Source organism: Panulirus ornatus, chromosome 14 (assembly GCF_036320965.1).
Source record: "Panulirus ornatus isolate Po-2019 chromosome 14, ASM3632096v1, whole genome shotgun sequence".
In the NCBI taxonomy this organism is placed as follows: Eukaryota; Metazoa; Arthropoda; class Malacostraca; order Decapoda; family Palinuridae; genus Panulirus; species Panulirus ornatus.
In genome coordinates, this window is record NC_092237.1 from 60902451 (window position 1) to 60923857 (window position 21407).

The 21407-nt window shown below is 42.1% G+C and overlaps 1 protein-coding gene across 1 annotated transcript; it reads right to left on the bottom strand.

Annotated features, from left to right (window-relative positions):
* Positions 1-9509: 9509 nt before the first annotated feature.
* LOC139753491 (microfibril-associated glycoprotein 4-like) lies at positions 9510-12016 on the bottom strand. The gene has a single exon (XM_071670081.1). The coding sequence runs from the start codon at positions 11796-11798 to the stop codon at positions 10569-10571; it is 1230 nt and encodes a 409-aa protein (XP_071526182.1). The 5' UTR covers positions 11799-12016; the 3' UTR covers positions 9510-10568.
* Positions 12017-21407: the final 9391 nt, after the last annotated feature.

Here is a 21407-nt window from a genome sequence, read left to right on the forward strand (position 1 = left end):
CTCCTCCCAGGGCGTCAAGGGTCGTTAATCCTCGACACTAACACAGTCCTGGAAAAAATATCGTAATAATGATTATTTTCACACACACACACACACACTGATTATTTTCACACACACACACACACACACACACACACACACACACACACACACACACATACACACACATCCTTCCCTTCCCTTCCCATGCCCTAGTCTTCCCATGCCATCTACTCACGCTTTGTCCTGCTTGGAGGGTTTTAATGAGAAAACATTTATTTGCTAAGGCTTTCAAGTCTTTTTTTTTTTCTTTTTTTGCTCGCGAGTCTCTGTTAAAATTGCTTAGAAAATGTCGAAGCCAAGGAATATATTAGTCGTCGTTAGATCGTTAAGTGTGCAACGAGGACTTAGTAATTAAGGCTATTTGAGTTAGTGGCTCTGGCTATGAGACAGTCGGAGACCTGTAGGGATATGTTTTAGAAGATAGCTAGTTTAAGCTCGTCGTGTAATTACTGTGCATAAGTCTTTAGGGACGTGTAATGACATGGCCCTTCAAAGGGCAGGTTATAGACCAGGCCACTATACCCAAGCGTCGTATCGTCGTGCTCAAGGGTCTCTCCGTCGTGCTGAAAGGTCGTACCGTCGTGCTCAAGGGTCGTGCCGTCGTGTTCAGGGGGTCATACCGTCGTGCTGTAGGGTCGTAACATCGTGCACCGTATGTAGGCGTTAGTTTCATTATGTTATACTTGACAACAAGAGCGCGGATGTGTGCAGATGAGGCCTTTTTTCGTTCGTTCCTGGCGCTGTGTCTCTAAGGCGGAAGAAGCAACGAAATGTGTGTTTACAAGGTTGTAAAGATCAGATTTCAGTGGTTCTTTGTTACTGATAATGTTCTAAGGCTCATTTTAACAAATGATAAGCACCTTCAGTACAGAAGGATGGTATACGGTCATGAGCCACACGGTTGCTTGAGTAAAGGCTTGACATCAAGCCGAGAGTAAGAGTTGAGGGTGAGAATCTAGTCACAGGATATTTCTCTCGAACTCCTCCTTTGCCCACAGCATAATTTGCGACGACTCTTCTTACGTTGGCCCCATAGTTCGTATTCATACAGGTTGAGGTACTGCCTCTGTCACTTGCACCTTAAACGATCGGGTGATCACAACAGACCAGTCCTTTTAAGATTTTTTTTTAACTGTTCCTGAAAACAATTGTTGTATAGACATCAGCAGAGATGACAGGAACCTAATTTTTCCTCCACCGAGTAGTTCACTGATACAGGTCTGCACAATACTTCTGTGGAAGCATCGCCAAAACCACACATGCCATTGTGGCAAGAGGAAATGCACGTCAGATTCATTAGTTCGAAAATTTGTATTATACTACTCGCTTGTGAATATTTGACGTTCGCTTCATGGCAATACCGGCAGGTGTGTCAAAAGTAACGAATCATCAGCATACACAGACACACCGACGCACACCAAAAGTAGCGTGTTAAGAAAAAAAAAAATACAAATTAGCTTATATCTTAGATTTATCTGATCTCTAACTGATGTAGATGATGGAAGGTCTACATAACGAAAATTCTAACCCCAAGACATCTGTAAAATATTCAGCCTGACATTTACTACTTATTAGGAGAGGCTGAAGTGACTTTCATTTTTTTTTTACATTTTTTTTTTTTTCCTCTGTAGGGGGGAGGGAAGGCGGAAGTTGACGCAGGTAATGTACTACATAAACTCGCGAGGTAAATGAACGTCCCCGTGCGGGCACTTGGGGAACGCCATTTCTCCCTTATCATAAATCTCCACCTCTCTACCCTCCAACATCTTGGTATGTGTGTGATGGCTACTTATGTCTCCTTACCTTCACCCAAGTTGCTAGACGCCTGCCCATTTGTTCTCGCTTACAAATTAGACAAAAATAGAAGTGTCACGAAACGGGAGGGTAGGTAAGGGAATGGGAGAGTTGGTAGTGTTCGTAAGGAGAGTTGGAGATGGGTGAAGAGAGTGGATGAGACGGATGTAGGTGTGAGAGAATAGCGAACTGGTTGGGATGGGAGGTTTAGACCGCGTGGGCGGGAAATTGGATGGTTTGGACCAAGTGAGCGGAAAGATGGGTGGTGTGGGCGGTCTGAGACTTCCTGGTGACAACCGTAAGAACATTAAGAATACATAAACTTACAATAAGAAGGCCTGTGGGCGCAGACGAGGCAGCTCCAGTGCACACCCAGCAACATTCGTCATATGTTTATCTAACTTAAATTCAAAACTTCCCTCTTATGTTAACGTCTGTGACTACTTGGCAACATGTTCCACTCGTCGACTACTCTGTTACCTATCCAGTATTAATCTATTCCTCCATCTGTTTTCTCTAACTGCAGTCTGATCTGTGATATGTTGATCATATTTCACGTCATAATCTAAGTGAGGTTCGACTGCAGCAAAGGTGCACTAGGAACACCACCTTTGCATTCTGGTTACCATATCATTTCTGAATGGGACGCTACGTTCCCTATGAGAGTTAATGCCTACGCGAAAAACCCACGGGAGGTTCCCCTGTGTCGTCTGACCAACGCCAACACATGTGGGGTATCCCTCAGGCCTCGCACACAAGTGGTGGGATTTGGACTACTTGTGTCTCCTCGCACTCGTCTGTGTCGTTAAAAAGATTTCCTTCCCTTCATGTATATCGATATCACCTCAATATACCCCGCCCATAATGAACCTTTTGTTAAACCAACCATATATATATGTTTCTTTCTTTCTTTCAAACTATTCGCCATTTCCCGCGTTAGCGAGGTAGCGTTAAGAACAGAGAACTAGGCCTTTGAGGGAATACCCTCACCTGGCCCCCTTGTCTGTTCCTTCTTTTGGAAAATTAAAAAAAAAATAATGAGAGGGGAGGATTTCCAGCCCCCCGCACCCTCCCCTTTTAGTCGCCTACGACACGCATGGAATACGTGGGAAGTATTCTTTCTCCCCTATCCCCAGGGATAATATATATATATATATATATATATATATATATATATATATATATATATATATATATATATATATATATATATATATATATATATATCTCGCAAACGCAGGAGACAGCGGCAAAATATATATATATATATATATATATATATATATATATATATATATATATATATATATATATATATATATATATATATATGGGAAACACACACACACACCCGGAACACACAAGCAAAGCAGAGTGATTATACTCGCAGGTAGCCCGAGGACCTCACACAGTGACCTTTCGCGGCGTGGGTTCATCTGAGGTCAACCGCGGAATGTAGGTCACGTGGCGTCAGCTCTTCCTGTGGAGTTTCATAGTATTAAGATTAATGTCAATAAAGAAATGTGTTGAGACGACGAGACACTGCTGCATACGCTGCTGAAATGATGTAAACACACACACACACACAGCACACACACACACACACACACACACACACACACACACACACACACACACACACAAAACATGTATCCAGTCACCACTCTTTCTAATATACCAGGTCCCACCATCATTCACATTTACTTGACCCTACCATGATTCACACGTAATCGGTCCCCCCTCCATTCAGATGTAGCCAGTCCCACCATCATTCACATGTACCCGGTCCTAACCACCACATCATCTGCCAGGATGAGGATAGGAAAAAATGTGTTTCCCGATTAGCCATAGATCGTGTCGTGTCCTTCCCTTGTCTGCCCCTCTGTCCGCCCCGGCAGCGCCTCACACACACACACACACACACACACACCACCCGCATGTAATTTTCGGAAAGAGGATTTTCCCCCTTTTTTCTGCACTACCAGCATCTCCCCTCGACGTGAGGTGTGTGTGTGTGTGTGTGTGTGTGTGTGTGTGTGTGTGTGTGTGTGTGTGTAATAGCCGTAATTAAGATCCTTGTAATTCCTCTGATTCATATTCTATTTTTGACTTTTGATGCACTAATTTCACCGAACATTTGTTGTGGTTCACCACTAATGTGTGATGTATTCCCAAATGCATCTAGTCTGTTGTCCGACAATACATTACTCAAGCATTAATGTTAGCAACATTTATCTCCTTTCTCAGTAACGCTTGTCCTCTGGTAATATTAGTAACACATCCCTTGTGAGTAAACGATATCACTCCAGTAGCACTAAAAATGTCACAGCGCATCCTGCGTAACACACACACACACACACACACACACACACACACACACACACACACACACACACTGGAGCGCCTGGGCTGGCTGGTCTAACTCACCAGGTCCCACCAGCGGTACACCTGGGGAGGAGCACAGACCCCGAAACCCCGAAAGAGACAAAAAAATTAAAAAAAAAATGTAGCGAGTAGCCAGCTACCTACCTACCTGATGTGTTGCAGTATAATTCATCCATGTAGCATACAAAAGATGGGGAATTAAAAAAGATCATGGGTTGATATGTTGAGTGTAACTTATACCTTCCCTCCGGTACGTGGTTCACGTTCGATATTTCGAGATCCTGTGCGTCACAAAGTATCTATGCGTTCCGATGAGAGGGTAAGGTGGTATATGTTGTGTCATGTGTTGAATCATGGGTCGTGTGTTGCATCATGGGCTCTTTGTTACATAATGGGTAATGCCATACTTTATGGGTAAATTGTTGCATCGAGGGTAATGTGTTGCATTACGGGTAATTTGTTGCATTATGAGTAATGTGTTGCACCATGGGTAATCTCGTGCATTGTGGGTAATGTATTGAATTACGGTTATTGTGTTGCATGAAGGATAAAGTGTTGCATCGTGGGTAATGTGTTGCATTATGGATAATTTTTTGCATCGTAGGAAATGTGATGTTTCATGGGTAACGTGTTGTGGTCTTGGATCTGATGCACAATAATAGGTAGGTTACCTGTATGGTTTCATATTCATTGGTGTTTTACATCATTTGTTTATTATTCACATTTACCCTTCTTTCTCATAACCTTACCAGCAACGATGTATTGCTATCGAAAACTTGCTTCTGTCTTGTATAATAATACTAATACATTTTATGAGTGAAACTAAATCGAGAAGCTTTATTATTCTAAAAACATTTGATATGCAGGATAATTCCTCTTTTCCAATAGTTATCCTTAAACAAAAGTTCGTTTTCTCTTATCTAATAGCAGGCTTTTCTTATTTGTGGGGCAACTGATGCAAACTTTCTTCGCTACTCTAGTTGAAGAATAGACGCTTAAGATCTTGAATTATACATCCGAAATAGATCAGTTATTGGCTATTTTCTGTCTTGTATATGTGATTAACTTTTGTAAAGGCTGATTGACATACTATCAAACATGATTGACAAAAGCACGATGTACCCTTTTCCAATACAATGATCTATAACATAATACGTACACTAGTTTAATTTTGTAAAACCTGGAGCTTTTGAGAAACTGAGAAACTAGTGAGCATTGAGAGATGTACATGTGAACACAACATATAGAGTGACCATGTGATTGACAGTGTTCAGGATGGCTGAAAGATAACATTTCATTTGACAGCCGTAGTGAAATATGAGCTTTCCTTATGAAGTTGAGTATCTTCTGTGATGAAAATACACAATTAATAAGAACATATTGTTAGTAAAAACTGTTCTTGACGAATGAGTCTGGGGGTTGAAGGTGAATATTGGTTTAAACCAATTAGGATATACAAGGAAATGCAATTGTGGTTCATTTGTATTATTTCCACTGTATCGATGGAGGTCACATATTCCAGGTGAAACAAAACATATCTTTTTTCTATCTATATTAGTAGATTAAGATTTCTGACACTTGTTTCTTATATGTTCTTTCATTTTGTAATAGAGAAATACTTCATAGTTTAAATATGATATATGTCGATGTCTGGTAGTCCGATGTGGTAAGAGCACTGTGGAGAAATAATTATTTATTTTCTGTGATTGGCTATGAATATTTTCCTTATATGTCACACATTGTTCAACCAGCTTACATAAACATTATGGGCAATTTGAATGCCATACACGAAGTTATTCTGGTATATTTCGGCTAATTTCCGCATATTTCGGGATTTTACCGTTCTCCCCTCTCCCCAGGCCTAAGAAAGAAGGTTTTACTGCTGCCTGTGTGGCTGATAACACCTCCTGTGGGTGGCAATGTCAGCGCAAGAAATGATATTTACATCCGACATCTTCAATCCCAGTGACGCATTGTGAAATGAGCCTCTGTTGCTGACGCCATCTAGTAGTCGATTCCCGACTTACAAGACTTCATGTTATGGATATGATGTTAAGAGACACGGTAAACGCTCCTAGTTCTTATTTACATTCATAGATTTATTGAAGGCTCTGTGTATCAAATGGCCGAGGAAACGCATGGTCATATATAGTGCAATTTCGTTCACAAATAAGTGCCCAGCAAGTCTGAGGATAGGCGCTTGCATCCTTTGGACGTATCAGGTTAGTAGCGTAGTCGTCATAGGGTTTATACATGCCTTGTTTACGGTCAACCATCTCGTTTTGTTCATACCTTCCGTGGATCATTGTTTTGATGTTCGTGTGGTCTTGTGTGATTCTGTAACCGAGTTAATATCTATTTGCTAACGTGTTATCTGGAGTTTGATGCTGTATATATTCTTAAGGTATGTGGTTGGCGTGCTTAGGTATCATAACGATAGCTTATTGGTATGCAGAACCAGAAACTCTCACTCTTTTGCCATTTGCTTTCGATCTGGTGGTTTGTTTACAATTTTATCGAAGCCATGTAGGATAATGTTCCCACTATGAGTGATAAAATTAACAAGTTTCCGGGGGAAACGATTGATTTCTGCTGTCACTGGAGGCGAGAGTGTAACAAAGTTTGTGTATTTTGTGGAAAGTCGCTGTTGTAGAATTTACTAGAGATGTTTCCATAACTGTTTACCTTAACATGTAATGAGGCATATCTCATTCCAGTCGAAATACGAGATACCCTGACTGTCAGTAATATATTATTTAGGAAAGGAAATACAGTTTCGTTTTGTCGATAATGTTATTTAACTGTAAGGCGACTTGATAAGGAATATAATTCATAATTGTTGGAAAGTGGAAGACACAAAGAAAAATTGCATATACAGTTACTATCTAAATGAGTTGCAGGGACGTTCCTGCAAAAGGGAATAAAAAATTAGACAGTTGAAGGGCTTGACCCCTCAAATACCATCATATAACCCTTGAGTTGGATGTGATCCTTAAAGGTTTAGTCAAAGGCTAGGCCATCGAACTGAAGGGTCGTACCTTTGTGGTCCAGGGGGCTACCGTCGTATTCAAGGTTCTTACCGTTATACTCGAGTCGTGCCGTCGTGCTGAAGGATGGCACTGTCATGTTTGTTCAGTTCAAGGGCCACCACCGCCGTGGTCGAGGGTCTTGCCGTCTTGCTCAAGGGTAGTACCGTCGTGTTCAGGTGTTATATACATTGTCTCGAGTGCAGAATTAGAAAACAATTTGCTTTTAGCAAATTGTGGGGTTGAATATGCCTTAAGTTGCTCAATGACCAAAACTATTGGTTAGGTAGAATTGAATTATGGTGATATGCGGTCTGATTTCGTCCGTTGTTATTCACATTCGATTTTTTTTTTTTTTTTGCAAAATAATGTATATTTTACCTAATAATTTACCCCATAGCCACAGAGGGCTGCGCCTCTGCCTTATCGCCAGCCCACAGCAGGCGCGTTCTCAAAAGCCCCAGTTAACCTAGGACCTAGGTAGTGTTTCCACTATTTTCTCCTCATATTACTCGATTTTCCCCTCAAACTCTTCCATTTCCATCCCTGACTAACTTACCTGACCATTATAACATTCATTATACTTCTTTAAGATCAAGATGAGCTCGGCAAGCAGTTGTGTTTATGTTTGGTAGCTGGCGCGTTACAGTTGTTTTTCTGCTTTGCCTTTTAAGATAGGTTTCTGAAGGAGTTTGACAACTGTTGGAGTTTGTTGAATGATGTAGAAAAAAATTTCATAAAATTTCATTAGAAAAAATGTTATGAACTTGCTTTGGAGTGTGGTTAATTTTCTGCCTTTTATTTACTCATGTGTTTAAGGTTAAAGTTATGTTAATGCCGTCACTTACCATTGAATGACGTATTACAGTATGTACTCGTTTGAGAGATGTAATTGACTGGATAGAATATGAAAGGAATGGTGTGCAGAACCACTTTTAAGGGAAAAAAAAGAAAGGCTGTGATTTTCATGGAATTATGGCGCGCCTCCTTGTGGTAATATTGATAGGTATAGGGTGAGCTATGTAATGGGATGTTAAGAAGAACCAGCCGTTTTTATTGTGAGTAGTTTGTGTATTTATTAAAAGCATGACGTTTCTCTGCGCAATACCAGTTCATTGATTCTGTCCTTTGTTTATCTACAGATCTGCATAAGGAAGATTAGACTGGCTATAAGGACATCTTAAGCTGGAAATTTTTCAAGTTGACCTGAAGGCAAGCTGGCGGAATCCCAGATTCTTGGTGAGTGACGTTTTAGTGTAAAGGACATATGGCATTGAATAAGACTATAACGTCTTATGCTCTTCGTCTCAAGAAGAGATTTTGACCCCCATGAGCACGGCAGAACGACCCTTTAGCACGACGCTGCACTGCTTAAGCACGATTGTAGGACCCACTAGTATGATGGCGTGGCCTTTGACTTGAGTCGCAGGGTAAGGCCGTGCTCAAGGGTCGTACTCGTGCTCAGGGGTCGTGCTCCACGGTCATGCCGTCGTGATCTCTCAGCGACAATAATTTCTCGTAGGTGTGTTATTGGTCCACTGAGTAAGTTAGGGAAATATGATGTGCAGACTCTGAGCCCTCATGTTGATGACTTGGTAGGAAGTAATGGAGAGGAAAATGGATTACTCTGAGTGTGTAGGTAGGAGGATGTTGAAAGCAATACGAATGCCCTACTTACATACCACGGGTACGTATGTATGTATATCTTTGTATTTAAGAATATAGCTTAGATATATGTCCATAGATATGTAAATATATATTTTAAATCTGTATTTTCACACACACACACACACACACACACACACACACACACACACATATATATATATATATATATATATATATATATATATATATATATATATATATATATATATATGTAAGCAGACTCAGCTTGCTGGTAATTGCATCATAAGCAAGGTCACGTTCGGCAAGGTTGTGTCATCTTCAGTTGGTGGAAAAGAGTACAGTCTCAGTGAATGGGTAGTTGCTTAGGCTGAGGTGTGAATATATATACACACACATAAGAATGAAAACATTGTACATATATGCAAGGTTAAGAGACTGGGCAACTTGAGTGTGGAACTTCCACCCCGTACTGTATAAATAGGTAGTTACCCACAAAATAAACACGCAGTTACACATACTTCACCTTCTTTGATATACTTAACAAAAGTGTAAGCAAAGATTAGATATCAGTCAAGAATGATGACCAAATATGTAAAAAAGAGTTGGGAAATATTAGTCCAAATCACTCAGACATACAACACTCTTTTTATTCTGATTAGCTTCACTCCAAACATTACAACTTGAACATAAAAACAATATCACTGCGAAGACATGAAACGCTCTATTTACAAAATCAGTGAATATGTAGATGAGAACTATACATGAGATGATGCTAACTTTACGACACTTGACGTTCTTCAAAGAAACAACGGCTGGGGAAGGGGAAGACTTATTTTGCAGAGGGGGTAAGAGATTGTATTTCCATATGGCTGGGCATTTAAATTCCTATGGAGCGAGTATGCTTCAAGTCCGGACAAGTAATTTGATATATCAGTAATCTCTATGAAGGATATATATGATATATATATATATATATATATATATATATATATATATATATATATATATATATATATATATATATATATATATATATGTGTGTGTGTGTGTGTGTGTGTGTGTGTGTGTGTGTGCGCGCGTTACTCTGCCACTATTTGAACTCTGACACTGAGTTAGATTAATAAGGGTACTTCTCTAAAGGTGATGTATTATATACAATATACAATAGCCCATGAGTCCCCCTCCCCCCACCATACTAACCCTAGTAACCACATAATGCTGACCTTATTTTTGTTTGTACAACTTTACCAGATTTTTTTCACCACTTTTAAGAATTGCTTTTGTTGATCAGAGTTTTACCTATATTATCCACATGAAGTCTTTATCATAACACTTAGTTCTTGACATAAAACTTATTCAATAAATATTCCTCTACTAAGATTAGTAACTCAGTTTTGTCATTAGATTCTTGGCACCAACAGCTCAATTGCAACACATGTTCACCTTTGTCTTAAAAAAGATATAAACTTTAAATCCAGTCTTACTCCAGAATTTAGCATTTGATTACTGGTATGAGTTCCTTACATAACAGATGTTCCTCTCCTCGAAGGGTATTTCTTTTTCCATCCATCCACACACGAGTCTCCATCACACGCCAACCATAAAGACACTCTCTCCTGGATGGGGAGCGGAAGATAGGTCCTCATGTTCCTCGATCACATTTCTTCCTTGGTGAGGTAGCGGGCGATGCACTCACGTGTTCCTCGACGGTCTGATCATGATGGAGGAGGAGCGGAGGTACTGCTTGTTGCGCCACTTGTGCCAGTTGATCCCGATGCCGTCGCCCTCGCCTGGTTCCTTGTACGGTCCGTTGAGGTTGGCCCAGGAGCACCTGTTGAACCACCATCCCCCGATCTTCCAGTACTTGGCGCAGTTGATCTCGTGGGAGGTGTCGTGGTCCTCGTCCTGCGTTGTGAACATCATCCCGTCGGCGGTGAAGTTGTCCAGCTTACCCCCGTTGCCCATGGAGTCGCCGGCGGTGCCACTGTACCCGGAAACGTGGAGTCTGTAGCCTTTAGGCTCGCTCTCGATGTAGAAGAGTTCGTACTGGGCGTAGGAAGACTCACCCTCGAAGTCGGTGAGGTCGATGCGCATCTCGTAGTGTCGGGTGTTCGTCCAAATGTACATGTTTTCAAGCCCGATCCAATAGTCTGAGGAGGCGTTGCCAAATCCCATCTTGTAGTCATACCATCCACGGTTGAAGTCCGTGGCCTTGGAGTGCGGGAGACGCCTCTGCAAGACCGTCCACCCTCCTCCGTCTGTGTCCATATCGCAGAAAACGGTGACGGGTCGTTTACCGTTGTGATCCATGTGAAACGTGTAGACCCCGGACTCCCTCTTCCCTCGTGAGAGGAGGTCCGCACAGTCCAGAACGGTCAGCCGTGCGAGGACGTCTCCAGCAGTCTGTTCTACACTCGTGACGCGAGACTTCAGCAAGTTCAGTCTCTTCGTCAAGGCCTCGTACATCCGTCTCATGATGATGACCAAGTCTCCTTCACTGTGGAAGATATCTTCATCAAAGTCTTCCTCTTCTGGCTCCAACACCTCCTCTATCACTTCATGTGCCACTTCCTCTGCCACTTCCTCTACATTTTCCTCGATAGCTTTCTCAATAGTCGCAATGTTATTGGACTCCGGCACCGTTGGCGTATAGGTAGTGGTAGTAGGTACTCTGTTCGTTGCGTCATCAAAGATGGCATTGTCGTCTGCTTTGTCCATAAGTCCTCCCTGAATGTCATTAAGCCCCAGCAACATATCATCATCCTGTTCCGCTTTGATGATAGGGAGCTTCAGTTGACCGCCAATGAGAGGCTGCTGTCCATTTAGGATTTCTGCTTCTTGTCTGCCCCCGTCAACCGTGCGACCCTCGCTGCTGCTTGACAGCAACACAGTCAGCACTAACACCGCCAACACTTCCGCCATCCCCAACACAACTTCTGGCTGGACGTAATCAACAGATCAGGTGCTGTAAAGTTGCACGATCCATAGGAGTTCCTCCATGCGACGGGACCAAGAAGTCAGAGAGTGTGTGAACTACACGGGCGTCTGCCTGCCATCCGAGAGCGTCAGTGTACCCTTGGCTGCGTTCACAGACTAACTGATTCCCTCCAGCCACGCCAACCCTGGCCTCTCACGTCCCGCCCAGACCCACGCTAACTGGCGGCTTCTCAGTATGAAATGTCTCTGTGGAAATATGACATAAACCCGTAATTATCTCATGGAAGTATGAGTTGGTCTTTCAAACGACCGGACGAGTTCTAATGTAGGCGGGGACGATGTTTACTGGGTTGATCATTTGTCGTTTTGCGGTGACCCACCATGATGCCGGAAGGAGTCATGAGAGGTCTGATTAGTGGGAGGGAGGAGGATCATGGGAGAGCAAGGAGTGAGTGGCATAGAATGGAGGTGGTAGCTTGTCAAGAGGGAAGGGGACAGTGCTGTGGGTAGTGGGCAGTGCTAAGGGAAGGGTATAAGTGCTTAAAGAAGGGGGTAGTGCATAGGGAAGGGGACTGCCGTAAAGAGAAGAGAGTGGGCTATGGAGTGGAGTACCGTACGTTGGGAGTGTCCTGATGAGAGAGGCGTGTTAAGTTTGTCGATGAAACGCGTATTTTATAAAGGTAATCAAGGATTGCAGGCAGCAATAGATCACTGGGTCCTTTGGAAGTCTCTTGATGGGAGAGGCGATGGAAAAAGGAGTCATGATGGGAAATACACGTGAACGGGTGATCGTCATGCAGGGAGGCAGGGAGAGGACGGTATGATGTAGGGAGGGTGTCAAGAGATGAAGGAAGAAGGAGGAGGGAGTCAAGGGAGAGCGGGTGATGTGATGTAGGTTGTTAGAAGAAAGGGAATTGTGGTGAAGGGTATCATGATGAAGGGAGGTGTGATGGAGGGTGTCAGGGTGGAGGGAGGAAGGGAAGTGTGGTGAAGGGTGTCAGGGTGGAAAGAGGGAGGGAAGTGTGGTGGGGGGTGTCAGGGTGGAGGGAGTACTATCAGCGGGTCAGTATGTCTGGGGGTGTGTCGGGCCTCTCGCTTCCGGTGGTCAGATTAACGAGGGCGCTTAGTACCCTCCCCGCTCTCCTCCTCCCGACCTCACCACTCGTCTCTCCTCACCTCATGTGAGCTCACTACTCATCTTTCCTCACCTCATCTGACCTGGCTTTACTCATCTATCCCAACCTCACCACACATCTCTCCCCACCTACTCCCAACTCACCACACATCTCTCCCCACCTACTCCCAACTCACCACTCATCTCTCCACCTCATCTGATATCATTTCACTTAATTCTTCTCACCTTATCTGACCTTCGATTACTCATCTCACTTGACCTCACCACAACTCATCCTCCCGAACCTCGTCTGACCTCACTTCACACATTCCTTCTCTTCACCTCAATTGTTCTCACATCGCTCTCACGTCAGCCCCATCCTCTCTTGACTTTTCTTTCCTCTTCACCTCACATTTCTTCATTTCTCTCCACAGGCCTCCCGGCATTTTTCCTCACTTCTCAACCATTATGTATGTTGGAGGAAGGTGCTGAAAGGCAGTGCCAAAGTAAAAGTAAGGCCATAGGTTTTGTCAAAGAGCAAGATATCACAGTTTGAATTTGGTACCAGTTGTGAACAACAAGTGTGTGGGATAAGGTTCAGTAAGGATGGTTGTGGAAAAGCTGAAGTTGTGAATACAATCTTGCGAGGAAGAATTACTGGAGATGCGCAGAATGCTTACCCACCTGGAAGAACACTCGTTAAGTGTAGTGTGGGTAAGCAGCAGCTTGCCTGATAATTTGCATCGCACAGAAGGCTTTACGGGAACAGACTGAGGAAGGATGGAAACTAAGAAAGATGTGCCATGGGAAGAAATCTTCAGAAAGGCGCATGATATTATTTTAGTGCGTATGGCAGACAAGTTGACTATGGAAGGTACTACAAGGAGGAGAGCTAAACTTTAGAAGAGTTTTATGCATACAGTGATTAGGGCTAGGGACATGAAGACGGAAGAGGAAATGACTTTAGGTCGTATGCTTTAGACACTTTCTGTTTAGGGTCCTATGGACGGAGACTTTGGCCTCGCTTGACGGATCATCTTGGCGTGCGAAATGAAGAAAATGAAACGCTCGTGTACTCAGGGAATTCTTGTTTCACTTTAACACCCTGGGCTTGCCTTGGAATTACTGGCCAGTGTATCTTGATTCATCCCATGCGTCTGGTAGCGGGTTTAATGATGATTTGCAATAGGGAGACTTATGTTCAATATGTAGCACTTGGGGAATAATCTGGAATCTATACATCATTGTTAAGATAATTTCATGCAGTTTGGCGGTGTCACTTGGCATGACGCTACGTACTATGAATTCCAAGGTATTATCAAATGCTGTGGCCTGTTGCCTGATTACATACTTATAGCCTCAAATCATGCTGGTTTTTCTTGGTTCTTCGTTATATCTTTAGATTATAAAAAAGAGGGAAATTACTATATGTTCTTTGAATTTTTTGGTAAAGACTCTACGGTGTGCATATTATCTTTAACCTCTTCTAACTTTAGTACCACTCACTGCTAAAGTAATTTTCAGAAATTATCAGAAATTTCAACGGGTTTGATATCTCGCTTGTCCTTATACAGTCGATTTTTGTTTTGACGAGCCGGTGTGCTACCGTTGTGTGGGTCCGTATGGACGAGACATCCCGGGCGCCACTCGAGCCATCTCCATCGTCAACAGTCTGCGGTTTATAATTTTATCGTCTGATATAAACTCATTTGATATTACTCAAGTTCAGTTCCTCTGATAAACTCGTAAATACTTCCCATTGAGACTTGGCCTTTTTATATTCCTTTGGCTGTCGTTGCCACAAAAATAATTAGGCTTGAAATTGAACGTAGTGGCAGTCGATAACTTCCCTGATGGCGTCGGTCGTCGTTACATGGTTCGTGCTGTGTGTGTACCCGGGCTTCAACGCCAAGCGCTGGGTATACGTCGAATTAATAACATTAAATCATTTATCAAAGGAAAAATGGACTGCTGTAAGAATTAGTGCCAATATATTGTTGGCAGAGATTTATATATTATTTGTAAACCATAGTTCTAAAAAAAAAAAAAGGGCAACATAACATTTAACGTTGAACCAAACTTTAACTAGGCTTGAACACTTTTCTCGTACAGACATTCTGTTTCTTTCACGTAGAAGTTCTGTATTCGCATTATAATATATATGATTTGACGGTGGCTTGATCCGTCGGCTGAATGTCAGGGTGTAACACAGTTGTGAGGCTGCGGCCACCGCTGGGTCAGCAGGCGCCAAGGATGGTCGATTACGCGACCTTCATACGATTTACACATACGTCGCACCGCACGGTACCCGACGCAGGATCATGCAGGGGCGCGAAGTCTTTCCCTCAGGAGAGAAAAAAAAGTAAACCTGTATCGGGTTGAATCCAACTCGAAAAGAAAATCTTACAGGAAGCAGATGATGTAAGAAGGAGAACCTCTTGAAGTTGATTCGTTTTTATTGACGAACAGATTGAAAGTCAGTCTTGCGTATCGCTGGTCACATGCCATCGTGGTATGAAGGAGTACGTCACACGGGAGAGTTACTATAAGAGGGCTGTGACGTCACGATTGGATTGAGGAATGGTTCATGAGGTGGGTGGAGAGAGAGAGTGTGTTTGCAACCCGAGGGCGTGTGAGGGCTTCGGTAATGACGTCAGGACAGGATGGGATGCTCTACTTTTATTGTGATTATATATATATATATATATGTATATATATATATGTGTGTGTGTGTGTGTGTGTGTGTGTGTGTGTGTGTGTACGCGGTTAATGTTCCTGACCGTGACTCATTCACGGGCCGCCCAGGGTCGAGTGCATAAATTCGAATCCTGCTTGCGGCATTCGGTCCACAGACAACCGATCTGTTCTTCAGCCGTTAGTGGTTGGTTAGTACACTGGGTACCTGCTAAGGTTTGACACACCTAACCCGATCATGCTAGAACGAAAGAGGTAAGGAAAGAGGGAAAAAAGAAATGAGAGAGGAAGGTGTGTGTGTGTGTGTGTGTGTGTGTGTGTGTGTGTGTGTGTGTGTGTCCATTGGGGTATTAAAACCACAACCTTCCTTTTCCCATTATCACCATCATATCACCACCATCACCACACCACCATCGTCGTTTCAACACACCACTACCACCCCCAACCCTCAGCTCGAGCTCCCCCCCCCCCCCTTTCTCAGTACCATGAGTCAGAATCATCGTCACAGTGCCCACCAGGCGCTCCCGACCTGAGGAAGACAATGGCTTTCCATGGATCACCCATGGTCGTCTCTGGCAACCAAGCCAAACAGTGGACCGACCGCTACACATAATTACATAGCCTAATGTTGTCCGTCAGAGTTTCTTAATAAAGGCATTTCCGTCGGTTCTTGTTAACTCGAAGATGACATTTGCTCACTCACCCCCTCCTCCCGAGAAGTGAAAAAGTCACCTCACGCGAGGTGGTTTTCTTAGGGTCTCATTACAAGCTAATGAAGACTAATGAAAAGTGATTTGATGTGGGAACGCTCTCCAACCTAGCCTCACCCTTAGTGGCTTTGATATATGTATATCTCCATAGGTCTAGTTAGCTCAGTGCTATTACAGGATTTTTCGTTTCATGAAGTAATTCATTTTCTGCCTCAAGTCGTCATGAATATCTTTACCCTGAAGTGGTTGTGACCGTCACCCAAATGCATGACATCTTTTTATTCAACACTCGTGACCCAAGGCGCCCGTGTTGTTGATAGGTCGTATAAGGCCAGCTAAGTACGGACAGGCGTAGAAAGTCATTAGTTCTCATTGTAGAACAACTCAGTTTCATCGCCAGCGCTCACGTACACAGATTCGCCACATTATAGCGTACAGTAATAATGAGCTTTTAAAACATCTCTTTCTTTCCTCAGTCTAACTCCGGTCTTCTCGTGTTTTGCTCTGCTTGCGTCTTTCTTATTTTCTGATATATATATATATATATATATATATATATATATATATATATATATATATATATATATATATATATACGTGATGCCACAGAATTTATGAAATACATCTCATAACTTTTAGGCCTTTAACTGGATGTGCGCCAGTAACTTAGCAAGTATCAGTATTTCTTACAATGTGTAAGTATTGCCAGAAATAATAGAAAATAAAGATGTATGGAGCATACAATTCCGGTGGTGATGTATATTGTGTCTGGGGAGTAAACATAACACGTGACAGACGAGTGGATTAGCGAGGTCACTGTGTATGTTGGGAACAGAAGGATGTCCTGTGGTTTTTCCCAGGATTAACTAAGACGTGGTCAGACCCAGCACAAGGATTACTGAAACGATTTACAATCTAGATGAAGTCGTTAGTGTGGCCCAAACTTTGGTTACATTTATTTAGACAAAGGTCATTTTGAATGAGGGTGGCAAGCTGTTAGCGTAAAACTATTCAATTTCTTTCTTTCTAGTCACAGAATCTGTGTACTGCGAACTGTGCGTCGTTGATTTTCTGAGGTATCATAAGTTTCTGAAGCCACCATGGAGTCTTAGCGTAAAGAGTGATTCCTTTTTTTGTCAATCTTTATTAATACCATTTGTTACTCTTGCTGATGATGATGTTGGTATGCTCTAGACTTTTCCAGTCTTGTTCTGGTTTAGTCTTATATGAACACCAGATGTGTATCACATGCTCCGGAGCGGTCTTGCCACCAGCTTACAAAGGGTTAAATGGTTTCCGATGACGCAAGTTTCTTGTAACGAACCCATGCAATTAGCGTTGTGAGCAGCATTTATACTTCGTTTAATGGCCTTCAGATTGTACTATCTTTTTGAACCAATGAAATCATTCTTCCAAACATTCGGTTTACGTATTTCTTTTTCATTTCCAAAATTGTTTACTTTATACGTGTTTTGTTGAATCTTATTTGCCATTTTCGGATCACGCCAACGATTTATTTCGAATATTCCTGTGCTAGTTCTTGAATTGGATCCTTCTCCTGATGTTTCTATTGCCAGCAGATATAGAGACTTTTTAGATAGAGACCCAATTCTGCGTGTTATGTATGCATAACAGAAAAGAAACTGGGCAAGTACTGAGACTTGAGGTATGTACAACTAACGCTAATTACTAAATCATTTACCATTTGATTCTGTTGGTTGTGTTTTTTGGAATTTTTATTTTCAGTTGCAGATTTCATCACCAGTATTCTTAGCTAGCTTTTTTTGTTTAGTTTCACATGCAGAACTTTATCAAAGTCTTTTGGAAATCCAAATAGTGTACGAAGGATGCCGTTTCTGTTCTTGTTTTACAGTCTGATGAAGTCCAGTAAATCTGTATGACGGTGTCTGTGACTAGGAAAGCTATAATGATAAACCATCCATTATTTCTTATATTCTAACGATTTTGTAAGCTTATTCCGAATGATGAATCCATGACTTTCTACGAGGATTAAGATAGGGGGTTACTAAGGGGATGGTATACAGTACAGCACATTTTCTATCACCTTCCTTCAGTACAGTAACGGCATCTGTCAGCTTTCAGTCCCAGGAAACTTAACCTCAATGTATTTACCAAATTTTTAAAAGCAGAAAGGCTCGTGACTTCTTTCATATCTCGAGGTGACGGGTCATTCGGCGCCTTTTTTCACCCATTTGGTTAAGTTTGACTGGATAAGATCTGATGTTTTTCTTTTTCTCTGTTTACTTCACTGTATCATTCTCTTGTTCTTCCTGGGAAAAAGTCTCCGCCGCCACCCCTTCTTTGTACCCAGCGCCCACCGCCACCTACCAATCATTTGAGAGATCGCACACCACTTCTAAATGAATTACCTTATTAAGCAAACTTATCAGATCCGGATTATACACGTCGTAATTGTCATTTCATTTGGAGTAAGCATTCAATAAACTATCGGATTCAAAAACACATGTATTTTAATTTGCAGCCTTACACTTTCCCCAGGAAGATCTAACTCCCTCTCCCCTCCAATGATGTCACGTCCGGCGTAGCTGCAACGACGCTTTTAAATTGACATATGTAGTCCCGACCCTGGTTACTGCTTCGCTGAGCATTTATTGTACCAGATGGTGCTACTACAGGGTTGTTGGCCAGGGAAAGGCGAACGGCGCATGTCGTCGAGTTAGGCTCAGTAGCACACAAACTCTTGGCTGCCGGTAACCTTATTCAACTACAAATAGCACCACGTCTAGTGAATGACCACGGTTGATTGTCATTTAGTTGTTTTAGCTTTGTTTGAGCATTACGTTAGTTGGGGAGTCGCTGTGTGACACGTCATGGCTCTGGGAGATTAACGGTGGCTCTCTGAGCGGAAGTCATGGAAGGCACGGTAATTCCAGTTAAGGTTAAACGTCTCATGTAATTACTGTGATACTGTGTGACGGTGGACCAAGAAGACCTCTGCCCCTGAGATTGTAATTCCTACGATTTCGGAGAACAGTAGGGGGCCATTCTCAGTTATCATTTTTTATAAGTGCAGGAAGATTATACAATTTTCATGATAACCCAGTTCCTAGAAAAGTTTATAAAAAGATATAACAATATACTGTACTCAGAAACCAAAAAATATGCAAGTAGATGTATTCACTGAAATTCGGTTAAGTCACTGCTGTTGGTCAGGGAATTGGCATTTTTAGTACAGCTTCAAGTGCAAGAGCTGCTTTGTATAAATTTAGCTTGAAAGTATGAATCGATATTACTTGTATTTTTAAATCCGTTCAATGTCCCTTGCCCTATCGCTGCACCAAATGGTTTGTGCAATTATGAGTCAAAAAATTTGGTCTCTAACTGGATTGTTTTATTTCCTAAGTTCATATTAATTTCAGACATGAAAACATCGGAAAAGAAAATGTATGCTTAAAATGTTCAAGATATGATAGTTTTGTTGAGCAGCGTCCTTCCAGTGTTGGCACGTGCATTAAGTTCGCAAGCCTTATACCTAATGACATTCTCCATTTATATTGCTAAACAATGTTGCGTGAAGATTTTTTGCTGATGGTACCGGAACCACACCACACCTGCCTATCCACAACCAGGCCCAACAGACCTCTTCATGTTTCTACCGTGGGTGCTAAACATGACTTAGTTCAGTCCAGTATACCACATTGTTCCAATTCACTCTCCCTTGCACGCCTTTCACCCTCTTGCATGTTCAGGCCCTGATCGCTCTAAATCTGTTTTGCTCCATCCTTCAATCTCCAATTTGGTCTCCCTCATTCTTCTTGTTCCCTCCACATCTGTCACATATACTCTCTTTGTCAACCTTTCCTTACTCATTCTCTCCATATATTCAAACCATTTCAGCACACCGTCTTAAAGTCTCAACCACACTTATTTTATTGCCACACCTTTCTTTTACCCTTTCACTGCTTACTTGAGCATACCACCTCACACCACATACTGACCTCAAACATTTCATTTCCAACATTCCCCCTCGTTTGAGCAGACTTATCTATAGCCCATGCCTCACATCCATATAATATTGTTGGGACTACTATTCCTTCAAACATGCCCATTTTTGCCCTTCCAGGTAGCATTCTGTCTTTCACTGCTTCCAAAACCTTCACCCCCCCCCCTTCGCCCATCATATGAGTCACTTCCGCTTCCATGGTTCCATTTGTTGCCATGGTCATTCCTAGGTATTTAAAACTCTTCACTTCCTATGTGTTTTCTTCATTGAAACACACCTCAACTAACCTGTCCCTCAATCCTGTTGAATCTAATAATCTTAGTTATTCACATTTACTCTTAGTTTGCTCCTTTCACCCACACTTCCAAACTCAGTCACCAATTTCAGCAGTTTCTTACCCGAATCTGCCACCAGTGCTATATCATCGGCAGACAACAACTGATTCACTTCCCAGACCCTTTCATCCACCACAGACTATATACTTGCCTACCTATCCAAGAAGTGAGAAACTAATGGAGAGTGGTTTGGTGGTGAAAACTTTCCATATGATGAAGTGTGACAAGGCAGCTGTAGTGAATGGTATTGCAGTTGAATTTATCAGGAAAGGGGGTGACTATTTTGGTGACTGATTAGTAAAGATTCTCACTGTATGTATGGATCATGGTAAGGTGCCTGATGATTGTATAAAGGCAATGGGGATAAGGATAAAGGTGAGTGTTCAAACTACAGAGGTGTTTGTTGACTGAACATGGTACTTTGTGTGGGAGGGTATTGATTGAAAGGGCAAAGTCGTATACAGAGCATCAAATTGGGGAAGAGCTGTATTGTTTCAGAAGTGATATAGGATCTATGGATCACATGTTTGCTTAAAAGAATCTGTGGGAAATACTTAGAAAAACAGATGTATTTGTACGTGACATTTAAGGGATCTGGAGAAAGCATAATTTTTAGGTGCACAAAGTTAAATGGTAAATAATGCATTGGAGTTAAAATAGCTTGCTACTGACAAACTCCTCCAATCTAAACTGTACTTTGTCTTTTATAAGAAGGCATGATTTGACAACTTTTTATTGTCATCCAAGATGAGGTTT

Excerpts from the sequence above, each read along its gene's own strand:
- LOC139753491 (XM_071670081.1), bottom strand. The coding sequence starts at position 11,798 with ATGGCGGAAGTGTTGGCGGTGTTAGTGCTGACTGTGTTGCTGTCAAGC.